Source organism: Ischnura elegans, chromosome 8 (genome assembly GCF_921293095.1).
Source record: "Ischnura elegans chromosome 8, ioIscEleg1.1, whole genome shotgun sequence".
Classification (NCBI taxonomy): Eukaryota; Metazoa; Arthropoda; class Insecta; order Odonata; family Coenagrionidae; genus Ischnura; species Ischnura elegans.
The window spans coordinates 90,766,246-90,790,671 of NC_060253.1; the positions used below are offsets into that span (position 1 = coordinate 90,766,246).

The window sequence follows — 24,426 nt, forward strand, 5'->3', positions numbered from 1 at the left end:
AATATAATGGAAAAAGAGACAGCTTATTTTTCTACAGTACTCCAGACCAGAGCGCTCCTCCTATGTCGCTGTGGCGAGCAAGAGAGAAGCCCCCAAGGAGAGACTGCTGCAACAATTATGATTATATGAAAACCATTCAAAACTCTGCTAAGAATGGTTAAAAATGGTTGACCTATAATGATTTACCCTTTTAGTCGCCTTGTACGACAAGCAGGGAAACTGCAGAAGTATTCTTTCTCCCCTTACTGCAGGGATACTCGATTAATATTATTCAGCCAAGCCATCACTTAAATTATAAAGAGCACAACACAGCCTAAAATAAAAAAGCACTACTTGCATGTTTCCAAGACAGAAGTTAGGCAATGGCATAGAATCTAATATGAAGTTAAAAATCTGCCGATTTGAAGACAACATTAATACAGGAAAATTCATGGTTGCAGGGGCAAAGAATTTTGCACATTGTGACGATGAACTCCTTTGCCTCTAAGTTAAAAGAATAACTGAAAGTATGCAACTCTCATTTTGCTTTCCACCAAGAGTAAAAAAAGACCAACAATTTGTGAGAGAATTTGGAATTGAGAGTATATGATGCACTGGAGTACTATACTTGCTGCTAATAACTATTAAGTGACATGCTGGGTCATTATGAAGTTAGTTATCCTGATGTGAATATTTAGGGGAGACTTAATTATGACACCAGTGATAACATCCATGAAAAAATGCACATGAAAGTCAGAAAAAAATTTTACATGCCAACATACATTAAATACAGCATTTCAGTTCAGTCATTCCAGAGAATAATAAATAGAAAATTAAAATCTCAACATTTACATCAACAACTACAAAAGCTCAACATACAGATGTTAGCACCAGTAGCCCTTAATTGATAAAAAAATGCGTTTTGTACAACACCTACTAGTTTAATAGAACTTATTTCCATATGACCAGGGAAAGACACCACTTCTTACCAATTGGGTACCCCATGCCAGGAAAAATACTTATTATAGAGAATCATAGGTACTGTGCATTACATTTGCATAGGTGACTTCAAGCAGAGGTATATGCACTGGCAAAAAATGAAAAATCACCGTTTTCCTTCAAGTACAATTATACTTTCTCATGTAAGATAAAATAATTCATTTGATAATAACTTTTGTACATAGATTATAGGGTACAAAATATAAATACACAATTTCATACCATGAAATTTCTTCACACTTTTGCACTAAATACTTGAAAGATTCAGCTAGACATAATCAAGCTAAAAATATCCATCAAATACATCCATCCATAATTCTTTTATCCATCAAATGTTTATAATTTCAAAAATATTAACCATTTCAATGATAAGCCTAGAACTTGGAACTGCAAACTGATATCATATATTCAAGAGATACAAAGTGATGAAAAGAAACACTTCCTAAATTTGAATGCTTTCCAGCAGGGCACACAGTAAGAAGTCTTTATGCAATCCTCTTCAAGGAAACTTGTTACTGTAACACATCAGGCAAGGAATTATTACACTACATTTCCAAAGTCCACCTATTCATAGAATAGAAAAGAAAGGCCCTAGACGAAAAGAAGACTCATGAAGGCCCAAAGGCAGCATATTCGACACAACGAGATGGATCAGTTGGGAAATACTGCTGGCAGCGTGTCATCAGCCTTTTCAAAGCTTGAATATACTTCCGCTGCGTTTCATCATTCATCACATGAGCTACATTCTTTGAGAAAATCTTTTCACGACCAGTTCGAGCATGGATACCCACCATAGTGACACCAATTGGCCAAGGAGCATTGCCGATAGCCATCTGAAGGTAGGCATCATTAGCCTGAAAGAAAGACTTTATTGAAATTTATACAAAATAGTAATATACAATGACATTGAGGGTAGCGTGTAAGTCCAAAAGGTTATGCACTCAGTTGATGATTGAAGGGCCCAAATCAATCAAGGGATCAAATCTTAGAGTGAAGCCTTAGGGCCATATTATTAATCGACCCTGGATCAGCCCCTACATAAACCGATCTCGCCCTACATACGCCAAATCAAGCCCTACATATGGCGGTCTTTGGAACTAAACGGGCCCTACTTGATGTAGGGTACCCGAACCAACCCTACACCCTACACAAAAACATGGCGGCCAAATATCGTCTGCTTATCACTTCGATTAAAGAATCTACGTTACAATGGATATTAAGGGAGACGACCTCACACAAGCCATTTTAAAATGCACAGTAACACAGCGGAAATGTAATACTACTACCACTTTATAACCACCAAGTTAAATAAATTATAAAATTAACTGAACTAATAAGAACAATATAGCGGTATACATCACCTTGTTTCTACGAATATATTATAATATTTTTCACGTTTGGCACTTGGTATACTTTAGGGAAACTAATACTTCGTTTACGTATAACCATAGAAAACGTATTTTCATGCCACTATTTGCCACATAATAAACTAAACTACGGAAGGTGAAAGCGAATGACGAACCTTGATGATGCAGCGTAAGTTCCCACGTCAATGCTCATATTTGCTCCGTACTTATTACTATCTTGTACAGACCGCTTTTGAAGTAATTTAAAGACAATTAGGTTCTACTTTTGGCTTGATATGAGAGTATTTGTAGAGATAATTAAGGTACTGACACGACCTGGCGGACGACACCTATTGTTTATTTACCTTGAGCTGTTACCCTAACAATACGCCCGAAAATTATCTGACATCTTTTCTTAGTTTCATAGTTAGTATCCATTACGCCACCAGAGTGGAAAATTGGTGCTGTGCCATCATCTACGTCATTTCAGAGAACTTGACGACGGAATTGCTCCCCACCACTTATGTAGGGTCGACTGAGAAACGCATGCAGGGGCCTTTTGTTATGTAGGGGCGAATATGTAGGGTCAACTAAGAATACGGCCCTTAGGTCCCAAAAAAAAAAAATACACTCAAAATATTGAGAACCAGGATACGAAATTGCCTCCTTCCTTTGATTTTATTAATTGAACATGGCTGGAGTGAGTTGCTAAAGAATACCTTGTATGATATATCGTATGATGCGGTGGAAGTTTGTAACAATAATTAAATGAAATACTGCAATGTTTATACATGATTTATTCGAACATAATATGTTTCGTTGCTGAAACACCAAAAACAATAACATAGATTGGCACTTGATAATGTGGTTGTGGCAACAAAACCTATTGTGTTTGCATAAATCCTGTGGAAATATTGAAATGTTTCACTACTAAACTAATATGCATAAGAGCATGAAACTAATATGCATAAGAGGCTTGTCCACCTCAGGAGAAAAATAGCCCAGGAGAGACACCGCCCTTGTCTTCTTGGGTTCCTCCCAGGAGGTTGACTTCGGAGCAATTGATAAAAAGCATCTCCAGGCCTATTGCATCATGAATATTGCACTGTCTCTGGTGAGGCGGGACAGTGTTCATGCCAAATTTCCATTTTAAGCTTCTCTGACTTTGCCCAAATTTCCAGTTCTAATTTTTTAAACTTCCCTAACTTTTTAAGAATGACAAAGCACCATTGGAATTTTTACAGAAAATGAGGCACACTGTGAAATAAAGTCAAGTAGCAGAAGTATCAATGTAGTAGTATTAGTAGAAATAAAGTTATGTAATGCCAAGTCTGTGCTCTACCGTGCCACCCAGCCACGGAGGCAAAACAAATATCTAACCAGTGACTTGAATATGGCAAAGCTTCTTGCATTCAATTACCTTTTTCATCCCTTTGCTGTACTTCCAGATTTTATCGCTGACCACATTCTAAGTTCCCTAATATCTCTAACCAATTTGAAACATAAAGGACTAGGTAAGCAAACAACGAACTATGGGCCTTTGCCAGGGGCCTTGGGTTAACCCATTCATGCATACCAAGTCTGAAGGTACAGTGGAACCTCGTTAAAGCGAGTACGGGCTATAGCGACACTCCCGCTATAACGAGAGATAGCCGATGCACCGTCAATTGACCCTACAATAAGCGTGTTAAAAAATTCGTTTTTACGAGACCCTTTTGGTGTTGGCTCTCGCCATAGCGAGGGTTTCACCGCCGGAAGACTTTCATCAAGACTCCTTAACCTCTGTAATTGCTAGCGATCTGTTAGAAATGAAGTTAATGGAGTGCTCAGTCTCAAATTTATGTGGTAAACTGTCGTTCGATAAATAAGTAGTTAATTTTGGTGAAAATATTGTGGCATTAGCATTCGCGAATGCTTAATCTTCTTTTGTCCTCGGGCAGCAGAAAGCAGTCGGCAGCATACCCGCACGTCCGTGAGTTGCGTGAATAGAAAGTATTTGATGGCAGTCACCATGGCCAAAAAAACACCAAACACGTCTAAGCGAGAAAATAAAAATAAAGGAGTAATATGAGTGTCGAAATTAATTTATCTTCCTATTCGCTCTGCAAAATTAAAAAAAAACAAAAGCGCCCAAGGAATGCAGACGATGAAGAGTTATAAGGAGCTTTGTTCGGGTGGTTTTGCCCATTCAAATCTGCGGGAACTTCTGAGAAAGGGGCTACGCCCAAGCCTGAAGCGGAGTATTTTAGGGATAGATTGCGAATCGAGAATTTTAAGAATGCGGAAGGTTGATTATACTAATGCGAAGCACCAAAGCGTTATCTCCCCTTACAACTCCCCTGGTGATGCCTGCGGTGTAAACCTGAAGTCGTGGAAGAGAGGACTCCGATCATAAGTATCTTTAGAAGTATTCCCCGCGTCATATAACATAGACGAAACGGAACTTTTTTTTACATACAACTCCCCGACAAAACCCTTGCAGTATGAGGTATTTCTTGCAATGATGCCTCTAAAGGTAGGTAGTGCGCCTTAGCGATGATGTAGGATGTACGAAGCAATGATACTCAGCGTGAATTGTCCGGATGGACGTATTTATTCTCCGTTGCGGATTTACAAGGGTGAACTATTCGGGTCATTGGTCTGAGTCGTACTGGCGCTCTCTTTTGTTACGTGGGTAGCCGAGCATCCCCTGGTGGCCGCTGGAAGAACTCACAGAACAACTAACTCTCGTTTGCAGTGCCGTGGTAAACTCGGTGTATCATTTCAAATACGTCGCGAGCGTAACACTCAAAAAGAAACTTTTTTTCAACAACGGTAATTTTAATCACGTCATTTTTCAAGCTTAGCAAACTTTTTACCGTAGATGATGAAGATATTACATTATCTGATAGAAAAAGTCTTCCAAGGCGGGAACGTTATACAACCTTCCACCGGTAGAAACAAATGTAATGCGTTATTTCACTTCACTGCCGGTTAACGTACAGAAACAATAAACATACACCAATGGAAACCTTTGAGGCATTAAATAACCGCGATACTGTTTTGTCAGTTAATTTTTGAATTTTCAGTGGAAAATACCAAAATAATAGAATGATCACGTCAGTGGCGCCGACTCCATGGGGCTTGAGGGGGCCCGAGCCCCCCCAATAATTCGTTATGGGTGTGAGGAAAAAAGTGTCAGGCTTGTCGATTTTCCCCGGAGTGTCCAGATATCGAGATTAGAGTTATCAGGGTTCTGACTTTGATCATATGACTCTTATAAAAGACTTAATATTCACTACTTATAAAATTTCCGGGAAAAGATCCCCGGTTTGGGCCCCCCCAATATTTTTTGTAAGTCGGCGTGCCTGGATCACGCAAATAAACTAATTAAGTGCATAGAAAAATGACTTCGTCGGTTGTGCATTAGCATAATGATTGATGAAACAATGCTTTCCATGATTTCTATTCAGTGCAGCGCTTATAAATGGTTTGAATAGTTAGTCGTTGTTCGAGTAAGGAAATTTAGTGATGCAAAAAACATCACCTTTCGTCTGGATTTATACTTACGTTTATCGGATAGAAATTTATCTGTCGCCACACCACTCCTGTTCCTGTATAACTGTTCGCAACAGGTATATTGGCTATTATTTGCTCCACCTCCGGTAAAGCGACAATTCGCTATAGCGAGTGTTTATTAGTGCACCGTGGGGTGTCGTTATATCGAGGTTGCACTGTACTACGTATTGAGTAGCTTCCCCCAGAAGATACCATGATGTCATGATTTCAAAAAGACTTAATGCCAGTGAAAATAAAGGAAATTCATCATATTAAATTAATGATCTACTCCCAAACTAAGAAGATCTAATAACAGCACTGACTGTCTTCTGTTGTAAAATTTATAGATTCATATCCAATTGATACCAAAAAATAATGCAGCACTTGATTCACCCATCAAACTAGGAAAGAATTTGATGGAATATTCCTGAACTTTTAATCAATCATATTAACCCATAATATATATAGTAAATTTGTGATGATAAATAAAAAATGTAACGACTCAAAAAACATATTAGACCACACACAGAAATGGAACGTTGATTTTGCTTTTGAAAATAAATTTTCAATCAAAGCTCGCAAACACAAACGTCAGAATGATTGGTTCTGTGAAATCAGTCAGAATAGGAGTCTAAAAATTTTTTAAATTTTATCCTAAAAATTCACCGCTTACCATGATGTAATTTCGATCTAAAAGATGGCGAATTATCTCTGTGAGTGAATCCGAAATATCTTCTGGTAAAGTACGGGACTTCAGTTTCCTAAGAAGTGGATCCAGGTACACCTGTGTTTGAGTGTATGTTGCAGAGGCCATTTTACCCTTTGTAGACGTCTTCTCGGAGGCAGGCCTGCTATTTAGCTGGTTTCCCCACATCTTCAGCAAAAACTGTAACACAACAAAATTAGAATAATTAGCAACTTAAAAAACTCAACATTAAAAACTTAGAAAAAAACTGGGCAATCACTGCAAAAGCATTCTTTAAATCATGAATCATGACTACAGATGTAAAATATCCTGATAACATATTTCTGCAGAAGTCAAGGCAGAGTCGCAAGGACATTGTTGCCACGTCGGCGTCACCTGACCCACTGCAGTTGATTCATGGCAGCGACACCTGACCCGACATACACTGTTGCGAGGGACATATTATGTTGCATCGGCGACAGTCGACACACTGTCTGGAGGGGTGACCAGCACCGACTATCAGGGTATATAAACCCCGCGAGTCCCTTGCTTACCCTTACTCGATCAGGGCCTTAGAGTCAACCAGATCAGTTCACCTGTGTCACTGCAACCCAGCGCAGACCGACAGCCGACTGGTAAGATCAAGTATCCCCTAAGGATCGGCTCGCCTGTGTCACCACTACCCAGTGCAGTCCAACACTCGCTCTGGGCTGGGTCTGTCACATAGTGCTGCAATCCTGTGTACTGATTATACTTGTGATTTCTCTGTACTTCTGATTATCTAAGGAAAATTGTAGGATTTTTCTACCTCGTAGGAAATTCTTTCTTTTCTGTAGAAACATTAAATTATAGTTTTGCTAGTAGTGGGCCCTGGTCGCTTCTATAATGGCAAGGATTTTCCCGTCCCACCCATCCTTCTCTATCCTTTCCCTGGAGGTGTCGTCGGGCTCTAATCCTCCCATCCTCTTTCCTTCCTCTGTCTTTCCCCTCTTGAGAGTCTTACAATCGGATGCAAAATTCTCGACTTCAATTGAGTTGCATAATCTATGCCGGGAAAAAAATTATGGATACCAGAGTTGGCCACCTGATAGCTATACAATGAAAAATCAACATTAAAAATAGCTAACCAGTAATTTAGCTTACTTAATTTTGCGTTCAAGTAAAAAACATTTTGCCATTTTTTTGGCAGCAGGCAAAGATTCGGTGTGGGCCAATCAGTCACCGGATGCACTTCTGCCGTGTTCGCGAGTTTACCTGCTTTCCAGTTCCGCCTGCTTTACCCTGCATTCGGCTCCGTTCAAGTTAAAGCTTGATCAACTCACAAAATGTTCATGTGACTGGTTACAATTTATCTAAATTGTAACGTTAAAGCCTCCATGCCGTCGCAGAATAAACTGCAACAAGTCATTGCATTTGTCTCAGAGCAACGGTAAGAAGGCAATACGATTGGCCTCTGATTAGAGAGATTGATTCAGTTGTGATCCCGTGCCTTTCAGAGTGTTAAAATGGCAGAGATAAGAAGTCATTACACTGCCGCTTTCAAAAAAAAAGTAAAGATTTTAAGACACAATAAAGATTTCCTCATATGTAGCAATAAAGAGAGCATTTTCTGGACCTCAAAAAGGAAGGCACGAAGAATTGTTAACAAAACTTGGTGAATTTGTTATATCCCAGCGGGCCCAAGGACAACCAGTTTCAAGCAAAATTATTCAAGAGAAAGCAAAAGAATTAGCTCAGACTTTGGGAATTCTGCAAACTGAATTTGGAGCTAGTCGATCTTGAGTCTCGAATTTCATGACTCGGAAAGGACTTTCTCTTCGTCGGCGAACTTTGATTTGTTAAAAACTTCCACCAAATTTTGAAGGGAAGCTGGTTGAATTCCAGCATTTTGTGATAAGACATTGACAAGAAAAAGGATAACTTCTTGGCCGAATAGTTAATGCTGACCAGAAGCCAGTTTATTGTGATATGCCCAGTGCATATACAGTGACATAGAAAGGGGATAAGGAAGTGAACACACTTTCTGCCAGTGCTGAAAAACAAAGACTAACAGTGATGCTGTGCTGTACCACTGATGGGTTTAAACTGCCACCATACAGAGTTCTCAAACACAAGAACATGCCCAAGGGTGAGAATTTTCCTTCAGGAGTGATTGTAGGAGCAAATGAGAAAGGATGTCTGACGAGTGAAATGGTAGTTGAATGGCTGAAATTGGTATGGTAATGACGGCCTGGACATCGCAAATTAAAGTCTCTACTTGTTCTGGATTCTTATCGAGAGCACATTACTCAACCTGTGAAGGATGCAATGAAAGAAGCAGATAGTGACTTGGTCATGATTCCAGGAGTTATGACATCCCAGCTGAAGCCTTTCGACGTTTGCGTAAATAAGCCTTTTAAAGATCAATTGAAAAGGTTTTATACAGATTGGTTGGCATCAGCTCTCATTCTTCTCAGTAAGTGCATTGGATTTCAGCTGCATGGAAAGGAGTGAAAGAGGATATCATTATTAAAGCAATTAAGAAATGCTGTATTTCTAATCTTACGGATAGAAGTGAGGACGATGAACTTTGGCAGAGCAGTGATAAATATTCAAGTGGAAATGATTTTGTTAGTGACTGTAACTAAAATGATTCTTCGTGAATTATTTTGAGCATGTAAATTAGGTAAGTCACCAATTGAAAGTATCTTCTTCCAGGGGCACAGCTAGGAATTAAGGCTGGGGGGGGGGGGGGTTTAGGTGCAACTAACAACGGGGTGTGGGGGGTATGGTATACCCACCAGGATAAGCAGTAGGTGCGAGATTGTTTAATTGGGGAATTTTAAAGATAAATGGATCAAAATGGTGAGTTTTACGGCTTTCTGAGGCATATTTTATTCATCCCTACTCTATTCTATTAGTAAAATCAATCAAATTAAGTAAAATGGGTTAAACTTAGAAATTTCTCTGAGCTCTGGGGGGGGTCTGATCAAGCCACAGGGTTACATTATAGTAAAAACTTGTGAATACAACTTAATGTGTTTGCATTTCCTATTTTCCTGTTTCCCTGCACAAATGTTGATAAACTTGATCCTTAAGTATTATATCATTTATTGCTTTTGATGGGAGTGTTGGTTTATGGCAACTTTGGAATTAAACAGCAAGAAATGCCTAACAACAAACATAACTATAAAAATGCAAATAGAATAAATGTATAGGCATTAGTATTTGCCTAAGAAATTTTTTTTATATTTTTTTTCCTAGTGCAGTTCCAAAAAAGGGGGGGTTGTCCTAGAATCATGTTCATCTTAGATTCGTGCATTGCGGTAAATCAATGGGATGAGGACGTAATAGAACACACTATTCCTTGCTACTTAGTTTTCTCCTACTACAACTATACATTATTTTCATGTTTCCTTAGATTTCAGGACCAGAGGCACAATCTGGTGTCTTCTGACAGTCACTAACTTATCTTGATAATTTTTAGCAATAACATCTATGGTAACAACAAATTAAAATGCTTTCAATGTATTAATAAGAGCAGGAGTAGAATGAAATGCCAAAACGTGCTGAGGCGGAGATAAGATGATATGGATGGTTCCACGGAATAATGGATGCAAGGGAGTTAATGCTCCAGCCATGGAATATTCCCATCAAATTTTCCATGAAATCAGTAAGTCATATGCTGGTTGATGATATCATTGTATGTAGAGGAGAGGACTAGGTATGTTCCATTTTTCTAACACAATGAAGATTTGCTTGGTGAAATGTGTCTGAATGAGCTTTCAATTCTGCCCAAGAATTAAACATCCTGGATTACATCTATTCGAAATGGACCAATGGTAGCACTGAGGTAACCACTAGCTCTTGTTATATAGTTGACGATTTCCCTATGTTTTCCCACATGGACAACTAACACACAAAAATTACTCGCTAAAGTGACTCTCACCTCATGCTTTATGTATTCGTTATAACTAGACTTTTATTGGAATTATTCCTCCAGTGAAATCGATTATTAAAGTTATTTTAACGGAAAAAAATACAATCAGAGGAAAACAGTGGCAGAGCAAGGCGGGGTTTCAAGGGATGTAACCACCCCCCCCCCCCCCCAGAGCCCAGAGAATTTTATTTATAATAATATTTTAATGTGAAAAATTTTGTAAATTATATTAGGACAGATGACTCGTAAAAAAACATCTAACTATTCACACAGCCGTAAAACTCAGCATTTTGAACCATTTACCTTAAAAATTTTCTGGGGAGGGCACCCGCACCGCCTGCTTACCCTGCCGGCATTCCATACCCCCCACACCCTTCAGTATTAGTCGTGGGTACAACCCCCCATAGACTTAATTCTTAGCTGCTCCCCTGGAGGAGAATACCTAAAAATTTAACCAAGTATCAAGAGAATCGAATTTCTAAATGCAGTGACTATCACCATTTAGAACGATCGGAAAGGAAATGGATACGTCTGGAACTTTATATTTCATTGAATACCATATTATACAAATTGAAGAGTAGTGTGCTGCATCTCTCTAGGTGTTATTTTCCCATGACATGCCTTAAATTATAGGTAAAATGCCCGAGCAAAATAGTACTAAGTACAGTGGAACCTCATTAAAGCGAGTACGGGCTGTAGCGAGACCCCCGCTATTACAAGAGATAGCCGATGCACCGTCAATTGATCCTATAATAAGCATGTTAAAAATTTCGTTTTTACGAGGCCCTTTTGGTGTTGGCTCTCGCCATAGCGAGGGTTTCACCACCGGAAAAACTTACACCAAGACTCCTTAATCTCTGTAATTGCTAGCGATCTGTTAGAAATGAAGTTAATGGAGCGCTCAGTCTCAAATTTATGTGGTAAACTGTCGTTCGATAGATAAGTAGTTAATTTTGGTGAAAATATTGTGGCATTAGCATTTGCGAATGCTTGATCTTCTTTTGTTCCTCAGGCGGCAGAAAGCAGTCGTCAGCATACCCGCACGTCCATGAGTTGCATGAATAGAAAGCATTTGATGGAACACACCATGGCCAAAAAAACACCAAACACGTCCAAGCGAGAAAATAAAAATAAAGGAGTAATATGAGGTATATTGGCTATTATTTGCACCACCTCCGGTAAAGCGACAATTCGCTATAGCGAGTGTTTATTGGTGCACCGTGGGGTGTCGTTTTATCGAGGTTCCACTGTACAATAGCATTCGAATGATGTCACAAAAAAGATACACTGACAAAATTAGCACATAAAATTAACTGCTTCGACAAAATGTTATTTAAACTTTAGCAGAAAATTAAAATGTACATTTTTGAGTCCCTCTCCACTGAACACTATGAAAAAAAAACCAAGTCCATCCCAACGCAAACAATATAACTTTTCAACACCATGGCATTAATTATCCAAGGAAAAAAAAATGCCAGGAGTCCAATTTTCCATCCATAAATTAAAATGAAATATTATTGACTACAGTTGTATATACAAATATTATTGCCAGTTCCACAAACAATGTAAGCTGATGGTATTAAATAGTTACAGAAAAACTCATTCTGATAGTTCAGTGAGTATTTGTAGTTAAACCCTGCATTAAACGCCTGAATTAAGTTGTTTCTGCGATTTTTGTGGCAATCATTTATCTAAATGTCAATGAAACTCTGAGTAATTAGGTGCAAAATGTATTCTTTTACCACTACAAGCTACGCCTAGCGGTATTATATGGTACCACCAACATATTTTGCACCATAACATCCCAAATATTAGGCTCACATCAAAAAATAATCATACGTCATACGAGATATACAGGCTACAAAAATCATAATTACACAATAAAACCTTTGCATTAGCAATACTCAGGGCTTTAGTAACGAAAATGAAATGCTTGCTCTAAAAAATTCTGTTTTTTTGGGCTAGTTGATAATTCTCAAATTTCAAACTGCTCTAAATGCGTTAAATACAGCTTTAAAATACCAAAATTTTCGGAAAATGTAATTAAAAATGTTCTCAGCAATTTAAAACTCTCAAAAACCCTAATAAAATAGGATAATTATAAAAAAATTACGTTAAGCACTGCACTACCAGCTGGTACCATTTGGTACTGCTAGGCGTTAACGGTTTAATACTGTAGGCAATTAAGCAACTGCCATCCATAAGTATCAAATTAATTCAATGATTTTGAAACCAAAAAACACTACTGACACGTATAAAAAACACACATAAATAGGTACACATTCAACCACAAAGAATATTCTTACTGTGAGAAATTGTGAGGTCACATTCATGTCCAAATCACGGTCTCCTTCGCCAAGGCGCTCAGCACATGCCTGGATCTGATCATAAGTGACCCCATCATCAGTGACTTTGACATCATTGGTAGGACGGCCTTCTGAATCATGTGATGTCACTCCAGACCCACCACCTGAACAGCCTCCGGACACCCCATTGCCACCTGAGCCCCCTGTCATATTTGCTGAGTACAAAATTTCATCAACGTAAGCCTGGTCAACTCTCTCCAGGGCCTCTTGAAAGTCATTCCTCAATCCCTGGGGAAAAAAACAATACAATTAAATTACATTTAAAAGTCAAAAAGCAAATCTGATGACAATTCAAATACAGTGAACACTTGATTTTACGCAGTTGTAGGACCAAAATGTGGGCACAGTTAAATTCAAAGTTATTAAAATCAGGAGTTGATGATGAAGTGTATGTACATATAAGTTTTATGATATCCCTCACACTTTATTTTTTGTAAACTTTTACATATAAGAATAGTAGATGATTGATGATCCAGAACATTGGAAAATTAGCATTCCAGAAATAAGATTTTTTTCAGCTTTAAGATCTCTTTCTCGCTCCCAACCCCTCGATTCTAGAAGGGGGTGAAAAATGTCATGGTGAAGTGCACCGGTCTTTTTGACGAGAGAATAAAATACAGTCTAATTCAAATGAGCCCACTTCCCCTGAGACTGTTTGGGCTACCTAATATCCACAAAGAGGGTAATCCCATCAAGCCCGAGGTGTCCAGTATAAGTGTCCCAACCCACCATAATCAGGAATGACACTCCTTTCACATCAGAATTCAGTGCTGAGAAATCAATTAACCTGACAAGGTGCCTTGCAAATCACAACCCTCCCAAGTGCTGTAGATTGGTTTCCTTCCACGTAAATAACCTCTTCACATCTGTAGCGGTCGCTGAAACAATCGAATTGACGAATAACTTACTTCATGACTTTTATATTAATGTCATAATAGAGGAAATTTGAACCCTAGTCACAAGCTGAACAAACCAAAATTATTTTATGTTAAATGGCAGTTTTTTTTGCCAGGCAGGCCTGGCGATGGGTAGTCCCCTGTCTCCGTTATTGGCTGAAATCTTCGTAGCATATTTTGAGTATGAATTTTTAATGCGTGAAATCAACTTTTAAAGAATTCATGGTGAAACAAAAACACAGTGCTATTCCACAAAATTTATTTTAGCTGTCTACTAGTTTCAATGTTTACACTGTCATTATCAAGACTAACTGAGCAATAGCGTACAACGCCCAGCCTTATTTATCCAACAATAGTGTGAGGGAAGGAGGAGGAGGGGGAACTAAATGAGGAGGAGCATTGTTGGTTGGGCATTGTTGGTTGGATTGGAGGGTCAAAACACAAAGTATAAAAGCTTGGGGGCAGGCAGATAGAAAGTCAGGTGGTAACGAGGTTAATGGGAAGGGGAGGAGGAAGGATTATCAAGGAAGAAGTCAGATTTTAAAACAGTAGATAAAAAATTAGAACATTTGAATACAGTCATATCATTAAAAATTGCCTCATCCTCCCACTTGTTAAAATCTATTAAGTCGGCCGCCACAAACCACGATCTCATCTTCACCAAAGCTGACAAAGGTTCTAGTATCGTCATCCTCAACAAAAGTGATTACCTAACGAAGTGCTATGACTTTATCTCGACAAACGACTTTGAACTGCTAAACAAAGATCCCACCCCCATTTTTCAAGATAAACTTAAATCCATAGTGAACAGATGCACCTCCTTACTCTCACCTCGAGAAAGGAGACATCTTATTAAAATGAATCCATTGCCACCAAAAATGTACGGCTTACCTAAAACCCACAAGTCTAACGTGCCTAACGTGCCCATACGCCCTGTGGTTTCCCATTTTTCTGCTCCCTCCCACCTCCTGTCTTCAAAGCTAAATACACTCATACGGATCCTCTCGGGGTTCAAGCCTACGCACAGCATTGAAAATTCCTCTGAGCTAGCTAAAAGTCTTTCGACAATTACCCCCCCACCAAATGGAAAACTGGTATCATTTGATGTTTCCAACCTTTTTGCCTCCGTACCTGCCAAAGAAGCTATAGATATTACTCTAGATTGGCTCAGAAAATCATCCGTCAATGAATACCTAGTGAGTGACTTCAATAAACTATTATTAGTGTGCATGGACCAAAATTATTTTCAATTCAATCACCAGTTTTATGGACAAAACCACGGCCTTTCTGTTAGAATACGTTATTAACAAAATAAGCAGCGCCTGGGTGGAATTCGAATAGGCGTTGCCAAGGTATTGTTTATGTTGATGTAACTGTTTCTCTTGTTCGCAGTGGATGTGTACGTTATAACCTCTTATAAATAAAAGGTTTTTCCTGCGTGTGCTAACAGGTTTTGGGCCCAGGGCGTATTACGAGCCTATAAAAGAGGTTACGGAGTTTAGAAAACGTACGAAGGTGCTGTCGGGCGAAATGGCATCGTTATACAATCAGGACGAAGCAACTACGAAGGTTCCAGTGCTGAACTCAAATAATCATTTCGCATGGTCATTACGAGTAAAGGCGGAGTTACTTTTACGTGATGCATGGGAGGCTATCGTCGGTTACGAAGACGCATTGGACGCATCACTCACTCAAGGCGAAGTTCGGAGGCGAGCAAAAAGCAATACCATCGCACTATCCATTCTTTATAAAACGGTAGGTGATAAATTTTTGGGAGATATTGCTGACTGTACGACCGCAAGAGAAGCATGGAGGATTTTAGATGATTTATGCAATAGTGAAGGGCTAGTTAATGGCGCAATGGTACTGAAGGAGCTTACACACTGCACCAAAACACCGGAGATGCCCATTCAGGAATACTTTGCAAAAATGCACAATTTGCAGAAGAGAGCAGCAAAAGGTGGATTTGAATTGTCCGATAAACAAGTCGCGGGAATTATTCTCGGCAATTTACCGGAAGAATACCAAGGACTTTATTCAGTCCTGGGAGATAGATTCAAGTAAGTTGTCCACAACTTTACTAAAATCAAAGCTTATTACGGCGGAGAAGAAATTGCAGTTAATGGGAGAAATCGGGGAAAATAATCATCACGCATTCCGAACTGTTCAGAAGAAGGAGGGAAGTAAGGTGAAGAATGGAAAGGGAGATGAAACAAACAGATTCAGAAGTTACTCGAACGATAAAAGGTTTTGGTGCTTTGCCTGTGGGAAGGAGGGACATATTTCAAAGAATTGCCCTAGGAAGAAGGAACATGAAGGGGAAAGAATCGTAGTCGAGCAGAAGAAAGCGTCAACAGCCATCGTGTCCAGGGAATTCGTGTCGCTCTGCGCAAAAAGGAAAGTACCTGACGGCCAGGGAGTGTGGTTATTGGACTGTGGTGCTTCAGATCACATGTGCCCGAGAAGAGAACTATTTCACCACCTTGAACCAATGGAAGGAGAAGTAGAGGTTGGTGACGGCGCCCCTTTAAGAATTGAAGGCAAGGGAAGTGTGATGCTGAACATATCGGACGAATGCGGGGGTAAAGATGTGGAACTTAAGGAAGTTCTCTATATACCAGCACTACAAGATAGCCTAATTTCGCTAGGGCAAATCGAGGAGAAAGGTTGTAAGATAGAGACCTTCAACGGCGTAGCAAATATCTATCTTAGGGAGAAACTAATTCTCAGGGCAGTAAGAGTCGCTCGACTTTACTATGTGTCGACTGTGGGAGGCATAAGTATACCGGAGATTAGTGAAGAATTTAACAATATGGGGAAGAAGGCTTTCAGAGTTTTTTTTGCAAAGAGGCACACACACCTTGAACCAATGGACCGGGAGAAGAGGTTGGCTGAAGTAGAAAAGCTGGAGACATCGCTTCAGGAGGCAGAGAAAGAGGCCAGCGATTGGAAAAGGAAAGCAGAAGTTAGTAGGGCAATATCAGCGGCTGACCAGGCTGAAATGGATGCCTTCAAAAGTCATTTGTCCACAGCAATGGCCAAGGGAGAGCATGGTGACCAGCTAATGCTATTCCTCAATGAGTGTTTGAAGAGCAAAGATAGTACTATTAAGGAGAAAGAATTAGAAATGAAGGCAATGGCAGAAGAACATAGGAAAGAAAAGAAAAATTTAACGATGCAGCTGATGAAAGAGCAGGCAAAAGTCAATAATTTGGAAGATGCACTGGAGAAGAAAAATATGATGGTAGAAAAGTTACAAGAAGCCCTCCATAGCATGAATTTTTCTCAAGGCTCAAATGATAACTCACTGGTAATTGCCGCAATGAGATTCGGAAATTTCAAGTCCTCGGAGTTCACTTTAAGAGCCATGATGCAGGCTGCTGAGGCTGAAAAGCTCCGATTAATGAAATTGATGGCTGTATTGAATAAACGCCTGAAGGAAGAGCAATCAAAGACAGACTACGCTTTGAAACAACTGGAGATGGAAAAACGAAAGCAGGAGAAGACGATGACTTGGGAGGAGCTCGAGGCGAGAGGTGGAGAGCCAGAGGAGGTGACACCCATCCAGGGGCCAGGGGAGGTAATCATCGCCTGTGAAAATGAGCCTGCCTATGAAGGAGTAACGGAAGGTGGTCTACCACATAGGTCTCAGAGACAGAGGAATCCCAAGATCTGTCCCTGCTGCAGAAGGTCCAGATAGCAACATCCCGGAGGATGCAGAGGAGGCACTAAGTGGACCAGATGCGGAGTGTCATTATATCATATATCAAGAAGTATAATTATACAGTAAAACCTCACCTTAACGAACTCCCGCTAAACGAAGAACTCCGTTCAACGAACAAATGCTATTGGTCCGGCCAATTGCCTATGTAAACACATTAGTGAAAAACCCCGATGAACGAACTCCTCTTTTACGAAAACTCCCGATCAACGAAATGAAATTTCGGCGCGATCGAGTGAAATTCACCTCCCAATAACCAATTTTTCCGGTTAAATTTATATTTTCATATGAATAATTTAATATTTGTAGCGTTGGAGGGCAAATCAGAGACTTCCACTGAATAAGCCAATCAGAATCGTCATTATTAACCGTAACCATAGCCTTCCGTCGTGTGTTTCCGCCGACCCCAACTCGCGGCTCGCGGCGAATTGCGAAAAATGTTAATGCTGACTTTCGTAAATAACTCAATGTCCCAATATTTACACGCTCAAAGATAAGATATCTAGAGCTATGTACTTCGATCGCATTCTTTTGACGGTTGTTTAAGATACTTTACAGAATTACAACGCGTAAATTCCGAGAAGCATTTTTTTTCACTCGCCGCCATCTTGGATAACTTCTTTAAAATTTAACTAAATTACGGAAGATACAATGTGCGCGCTAGAAGATGAAAGCCAAAATTTGCATCTCTTAATTATCTTTAATATATGACTCAGTAGTTACTCTTGTTTCATTCACATTGTTTATTTCAACATCATCTAAAAAATAGTAGAAACTTTTGCATTTGACGCAATCTTGGATAAAAAATATTCGCACTTAAGACACGAAAGCCAACATTTCCCATTGATCTAGACGTTACTTGAATTGAGTGCTTTATACTAAAGGTCAGTCTCTGTCTGTCGGCGATTGTAGCGATATCCTAACGTGATGTGAAGCGGTGTTGATTTTCTCCTGAGAAAAAGGTTTGCGACGGCCGTCAATTTTTGCATGAAGAAGACGACACAGTCTAAACATGCCATATTTAGACTGGGCCAATGGTGATGCCTCACCCCTGTGGTAGCAGCAAAAATCCATGAATGACAGCGGAATTAATTCAGCGGTGGTTGGCGGGAGTTGATGCACTCATGGGGAAAGTAGATTTCTTCCTCGATCGCTGCACGGGCCCAAACATAGGACTAACAATAAAAAATGTGCGTGTTATTTTCTTCCCCCCAACTGCAATAGCTAAGTTGCGACCTCTCGACCGAGGGGTCATTTCTGCGGCAAAGCGGCATTACCGTCGGATTTTAGTGGAGTTTTTGGTTTGTCGAATGGATGTAAGGGATCGGCGAAATTGAAGAGGACCATTTTGCAGGTAATGCAAGGGCTTTGCAAAGCTTGGAAGCGTGTCGCACCTGTCACCATATTTAGTTATTTTGCAAAAACCGGGTTTGCAGTCAACAGCATCATTATCGTGACTTATTTTACTTCAAGAACTCCTGCATGAGGCCTTCCAAGCTGTTTTCTTATCGGGAGTTGTCAATCCGGTTTGCAGTCAACTGCGACCACGCGATGGAGAGTGATGACGAAAGCCGTGAATCCTGGCAGGGTCTCTCAAAAGTCATGAATATTGAAGGGTCGTTTGATGAGTTCACTAGAATAGACTCAAATTTTGTAATCCGCGAAGCCAGCGAACTGAGGGTTGCAGAATATAATTTCTAGAAAAATCATTTTTCAAAATCGTGACGTATTTTACTTCGAGAACTCCTGCATAGGGCCTTTCAAGATGTTTTCTTATCGGCAGTTGTCTATCCGGAATGCGATGGAAATGATGCTAGTACAATGAATTATTTACGAAGCCCGCGACCGCAAATATTGCTATGGAGTATTCTGGATTCGACTACTATAAAGAAATGCTGCCACCCACTGAGCTTTAATGGGTCGACGAAAGTCGCACTCGCGCCGTTATGGTAGAGCGATCTTAATTTCATGATGAAGCTATAATTGGCGCTGTTACTTTAACTTTATATTAGTAATGGTCAAATCTATCGAATTCTTAATTTTTCAGTGTAAACTTCGCGAATACATGTACTCTATTTCAAATATTGAGAATAAAGGGATGGCCTCGCACTCACCGCTACGTTGCATACATTTTTGAAAACCGATGAAAAAGCATGCGAAGTGATTGAATAATACGAACTGAGGCTTCCTAAATGTGGTCTATTGCCCGCGATTTGCATTGCAGCTGAAGAAATAAGCACTGTTTTGAAGTATGCGAAGGGAGAATGAAGAGAACGCATGCAGACTTGCTTCAATTTCCGAGCCCCTAGAATGATGCAACGTGCGCATCACCTCCGGGGAACGAACTCCCGATCAACGAAACGGCAAAATTTCGGTCCCTTGAGTTTCGTTTAAGAGAGGTTTTACTGTATATGATTATATGTCATGTATCAAGAAGTATCATTATATCAGGGAGATGGAAAAAAACAGGGGAGGTTTCATTCCAGTTTGTCAGATCAAAAGATAATAACGCTGATATGTTGACAAAGCCACTGTCAGAAACTAAGACAAAAGAATTTTGTAAGATGTTAAATCTTAAGGAGTGCTAAGAGATTTATATTTCAAATTATTATTTTGTCAATCCCGAGGGGAGGTGTTAGAATACGTTATTAACAAAATAAGCAGCGCCTGGGTGGAATTCGAATAGGCGTTGCCAAGGTATTGTTTATGTTGATGTAACTGTTTCTCTTGTTCGCAGTGGATGTGTACGTTATAACCTCTTATAAATAAAAGGTTTTTCCTGCGTGTGCTAACACTTTCTATGGGCTCTCCTCTCTCGCCTATCCTTGCTGATATCTTTATGGATAACCTGGAAAGTAAACTGTTCAACTCTCATCACCCTCTTTTAAAAAACGTGTGCTACTACTTTAGATATGTGGACGACATTATTTGCTTATGGACCGGTAGCATGAGACAACTGGCCTCCTTTCTTCTACTCAATTCCCTCCACCGATCCATCAATTTTACTTCTGAACTTGGAGGCGATTCAATCTACTTCCTAGATCTCACGAATTCCCTCAAAGAAGGCAAACATGACTTCGCAATCTACCGGAAAAGTACCTTTACGGATGTACTTATCCCCGCAGACTCAAACCATCCTTACTCCCACAAGATTGTGGGCATTAACTCTATGTTAAACAGACTACTTTGTATCCCTATGACTGCTTCAAGTTTCAACCAGGAACTTGATGTAATTAAATCGATATGTTCTAATAACGGCTATAATGATGACCTAATCCGTAAATTACTGGCCAAAAAAACCCGAATAAGAGTATCGCCCACCCTAACCAGTTTGCTGCCAGTCCACAGAACAGAACCCAAACGGTGGTGCAAATTACCTTTCATTGGCCCCCTGTCTTACAGTGTTCACAACCTCATACCCAAAGACAAATACCGAGTGTGTTTTTACTCCCCGACCTCCCTTGGTTAAGTGATATTTAACTCTAAGGATAAAGTGCATCCTGAAGACAAAAGTGGTGTCTATGCCCTGACATGCGATGAGTGCAACGGTGTGTATGTCGGTCAAACGGGCCACAAGTTTAAAACTCGTGTTGACGAACACAAAAGAAGTGCTCGTTTGAAAGACTCCATTTCCCATTTTCCAAACTCCTGTCCAAATCCGGCCACAACAGTGATTTTAATATTAAAATTTTACATGCACATGACAAAAGTGTAAAACTGGATATTTTAGAAATTTTATAAATCACCAAATGCACTCTTGCACGTAGCATCAAAATTTTTAATGATATGACTGTATTCAAATGTTCTAATTTTTTATCTACTGTTTTAAAATCTGACTTCTTCCTTGATAATCCTTCCTCCTCCCCTTCCCATTAACCTCGTTACCACCTGACTTTCTATCTGCCTGCCCCCAAGCTTTTATACTTTGTGTTTTGACCCTCCAATCCAACCAACAATGCCCAACCAACAATGCTCCTCCTCATTTAGTTCGCCCCCTCCTCCTCCTTCCCTCACACTATTGTTGGATAAATAAGGCTGGGCGTTGTACGCTATTGCTCAGTTAGTCTTGATAATGACGGTTAGTAGACAGCTTAAATAAATTTTGTGGAATAGTACTGTGTTTTTGTTTCACCATGAATATTTCATCGTTCCACCAAGTAACGCCCAAATCAGTTGATTTTATTAACTTTTAAAGAACGTAACTTACTGGTAAAGATACGTAGATGTTATTATTTGTGGCTCTTCGCGTAGTGATTGCCAATTGAGCTTTATTTTAAAACTTTTAAATAGTCAACACCCAAAGATCAATTTTAAGTTGGAGAAAGACGGAAGTGGACAGCTGAATTTTTTAGACTTGAGGATATCCCTGATAGAAGGGTAATCACGAGTTTGTGGTGTACCAGAAGAGGTGCTATAATGACGTAGTGATTCTTAAGGACTCGGTCCATACCATTACACACAAACTAGCATCATTCCACTCATTAATTCATAAACTGGCGTCCCTACCCGTTCAACCGGTGGAGTTCCAAAAAAAATCAACGTAATCAAATATATAGGTTAACAGCAAGTGACAGATTAATAGACAGACTTTTAAATGTACAAGTCAAGTACAACTAATGTTCATTATAATTTGGAGTAGAACCAATGGTTACTGCGCTAAACAAGGTGCTTTGTAAAAAGTACTGTGCGTTATGGAATGTTAACAGATGCATTTAATATTTCTTTCATAAGTTCAAGCCTTTGATTCATTTTTATTAATGAAAATGGAGGCTCTTTACATACTTCCACTGCTGTTGCATGAGCATCAACGTCGACGGAGGCAAGAGATGCGCATACTTCGGCGGCAGATACGCGATATCAACAATCCCTTCAAGATGTGGGAATAGGATTTTAGAGTTTTGTTCCCTGTATCTTGAGGATTGGCGATGGACATTGTCACACAGCTCACACTACAATTAATTTGTAGACGTTCAAGTGGACGTGACATCACCATTAGAAATTTGTGTGCCTTTGTGCCTAAACCCACTCGAAACCAAAACATGGAGCAAAATTCAGTTCATTGGCACTATATCCCATAAAATCGCTAAGCATATCCCAAACAATAAACTCCAAATATGTTTTTGCAATCCGATCACTATGGGAAAGCTGCTTTGCCACACAAAAGATAGGATCCCTCACCTTAAACAATCGTAAGTTTATAGAATAAAGTGCAATGATTGCAAAAAAAGTGTACATCAGTCAGACAGGCAGGCACTACGACACACGTATGAAGAAGCACAGAAAATGCTGGGAAAAAGGAGATACCACCTCTCTCGTGGTGAAACATCTCCCTGTCTTATCTACATTTCGCGTGCTTCGAACCACAGTGGAGTTCTGAGGCCTCCTGCCGTCGCAGATGCTTGAGCGATTCTGCAAGCCAGCGTCGTGAGATGTTTGACGGGTTGCGAACGATGACTTCAAGAGTTTCTTGTATTGATGGCTGTGCGGATGCAAAGAACGAATCAGACTCTTTGACACAAACTTACTTCAGCAGCCAACAACAACTTCAGTTGCCATCTGGAGGAACTTTTGATACTGCTATGTTTATCACACTATATCAAAGAGTGATACTTTTACAGTGAATTTACCAATTGTCATGATTCATATGTTAACATTTTCACTGTGTGGCTTGTAGCTGCACGTATTACAAGTGGATTCCTTTCTGTAACACTTAAGTTCTTATAAACCTATAACGTACATGGTATTTTCATTGCATTGCAAAAGTGACAATATTACGCATCCGGGAATGAATTTTTGTGTGCCTAGCAGAGAATTAAGACGTGTTGTTTCTCATATCCAATTCCCGTCAGGCTCATGCAAACTTAGCATAAAACGAAACAACTCTGACTTCCAATAGTACAGTAACATCTAGCTTGAAATCGCTTAATCGATAAAAATAAAATGGGTAAGTAGAAAATGCAAAAAAGGGAAGCACTCAAAAGCCATTAAGTTACTTACGCGATTGACTTCTGGTTCCAAAACTTCCAATTTCCTCAACCTTCGAAAGGAGTCCAACTCAGTTTCACCAAATAAAGTAATTGGTTCACCTCGCTCCCTAAACCGACGTATGACCTCCCGCCTTGGTAAGGTTGGACCAGAGTTATCCGCAACTTCTATCCCATCTATAAGTAAAACAATTGTATTGATATAACCAGCACACAAATGAACTGCAAAAATAAACTGAAGTAAATGCACAAAATTTAATGATAATGCTTTGACGCATTCAAGTTATCCAGAGTTCACCTAGGCTTAAGGACTTACCAGGTGAGATTTTGCCCAAATTAAGAGACTTTTCATCCTCTTTGGGCCCGTATTTTTTTAGATATTCCTCCTCACGCTTTTTTTCCAACTCTTCCCTTTTGAAACATTTTTTTTCGGTTCCCTGAAAAACGATCAATTTCCAATCATGATAACTGAAATCAAAAAGTTAATTAAAGTTTCAAACAGGTTGGTACTCACCAATGTTTCCTCCAGAAGTTTTCTTTTCCTGGCTATCTCTAATTTCAGCCTTTCCATTCTGATCAAATAACAATCACCTCATGCTCCCGAACTTATTGCCCACTTTCATGCGCAGTCACAACGATCACCACATGTAAATGAACGTCCTAATGACATGTAATAAAACAACACGGAATTGCAAATTAAGCAATCCAAATCGTGGTCCTGTTTCCAAAACCCACTCTCTGATTGAGCTACAATACAATGTCATTAATTCCTGGCAAATAATTTCCGAAAAGTATTCTGATTGAGTTAGTTTATGTAATAAATCATCACTCTACAGCATTACTTACTAGTATTAAATCAGCCTGCCCCGGTTATGCAAGTGAAAAACAGATTATTTCAGTTTGTTTATCTCACGTTTTCGGTGGTTTTCAACAGTTCTCAAGTTTTTTTTTGTTTGCTTCGTATCTTTTTTCACGAATTTCACTCTATCTATCG

The 24,426-nt window shown here is 39.6% G+C and overlaps 1 protein-coding gene across 2 annotated transcripts; it reads right to left on the reverse strand.

Moving 5' to 3' along the window:
* Positions 1–728: 728 nt before the first annotated feature.
* On the reverse strand, positions 729–24,421 carry LOC124164517 (pre-mRNA-splicing factor 18). Of its 2 annotated transcripts, none has more exons than XM_046541867.1 (7): positions 24,279–24,421; positions 23,947–24,092; positions 23,749–23,869; positions 23,446–23,609; positions 12,772–13,059; positions 6,535–6,747; positions 729–1,832 (listed from the first exon to the last, which is right to left on the reverse strand). In XM_046541867.1, the coding sequence occupies exons 2-7, from the start codon at positions 24,001–24,003 to the stop codon at positions 1,587–1,589; spliced, it is 1,089 nt and encodes a 362-aa protein (XP_046397823.1). In that variant the 5' UTR covers positions 24,004–24,092; positions 24,279–24,421; the 3' UTR covers positions 729–1,586. The 2 variants fall into 2 exon arrangements, with proteins under 2 accessions (XP_046397823.1, XP_046397824.1); XM_046541868.1 differs by having other exon boundaries at positions 23,947–24,048; positions 24,279–24,377.
* Positions 24,422–24,426: the final 5 nt, after the last annotated feature.

Coding starts and splice junctions, on each gene's coding strand:
- LOC124164517 (XM_046541867.1), bottom strand. CDS start 24,003: ATGGAAAGGCTGAAATTAGAGATAGCCAGGAAAAGAAAACTTCTGGAG. Junction 6,748..12,771: donor TGACCTCACAATTTCTCACA/GTAAGAATATTC, acceptor GTTGTGTTACAG/TTTTTGCTGAAGATGTGGGG. Junction 1,833..6,534: donor TAGATCGAAATTACATCATG/GTAAGCGGTGAA, acceptor TCTTTCTTTCAG/GCTAATGATGCCTACCTTCA.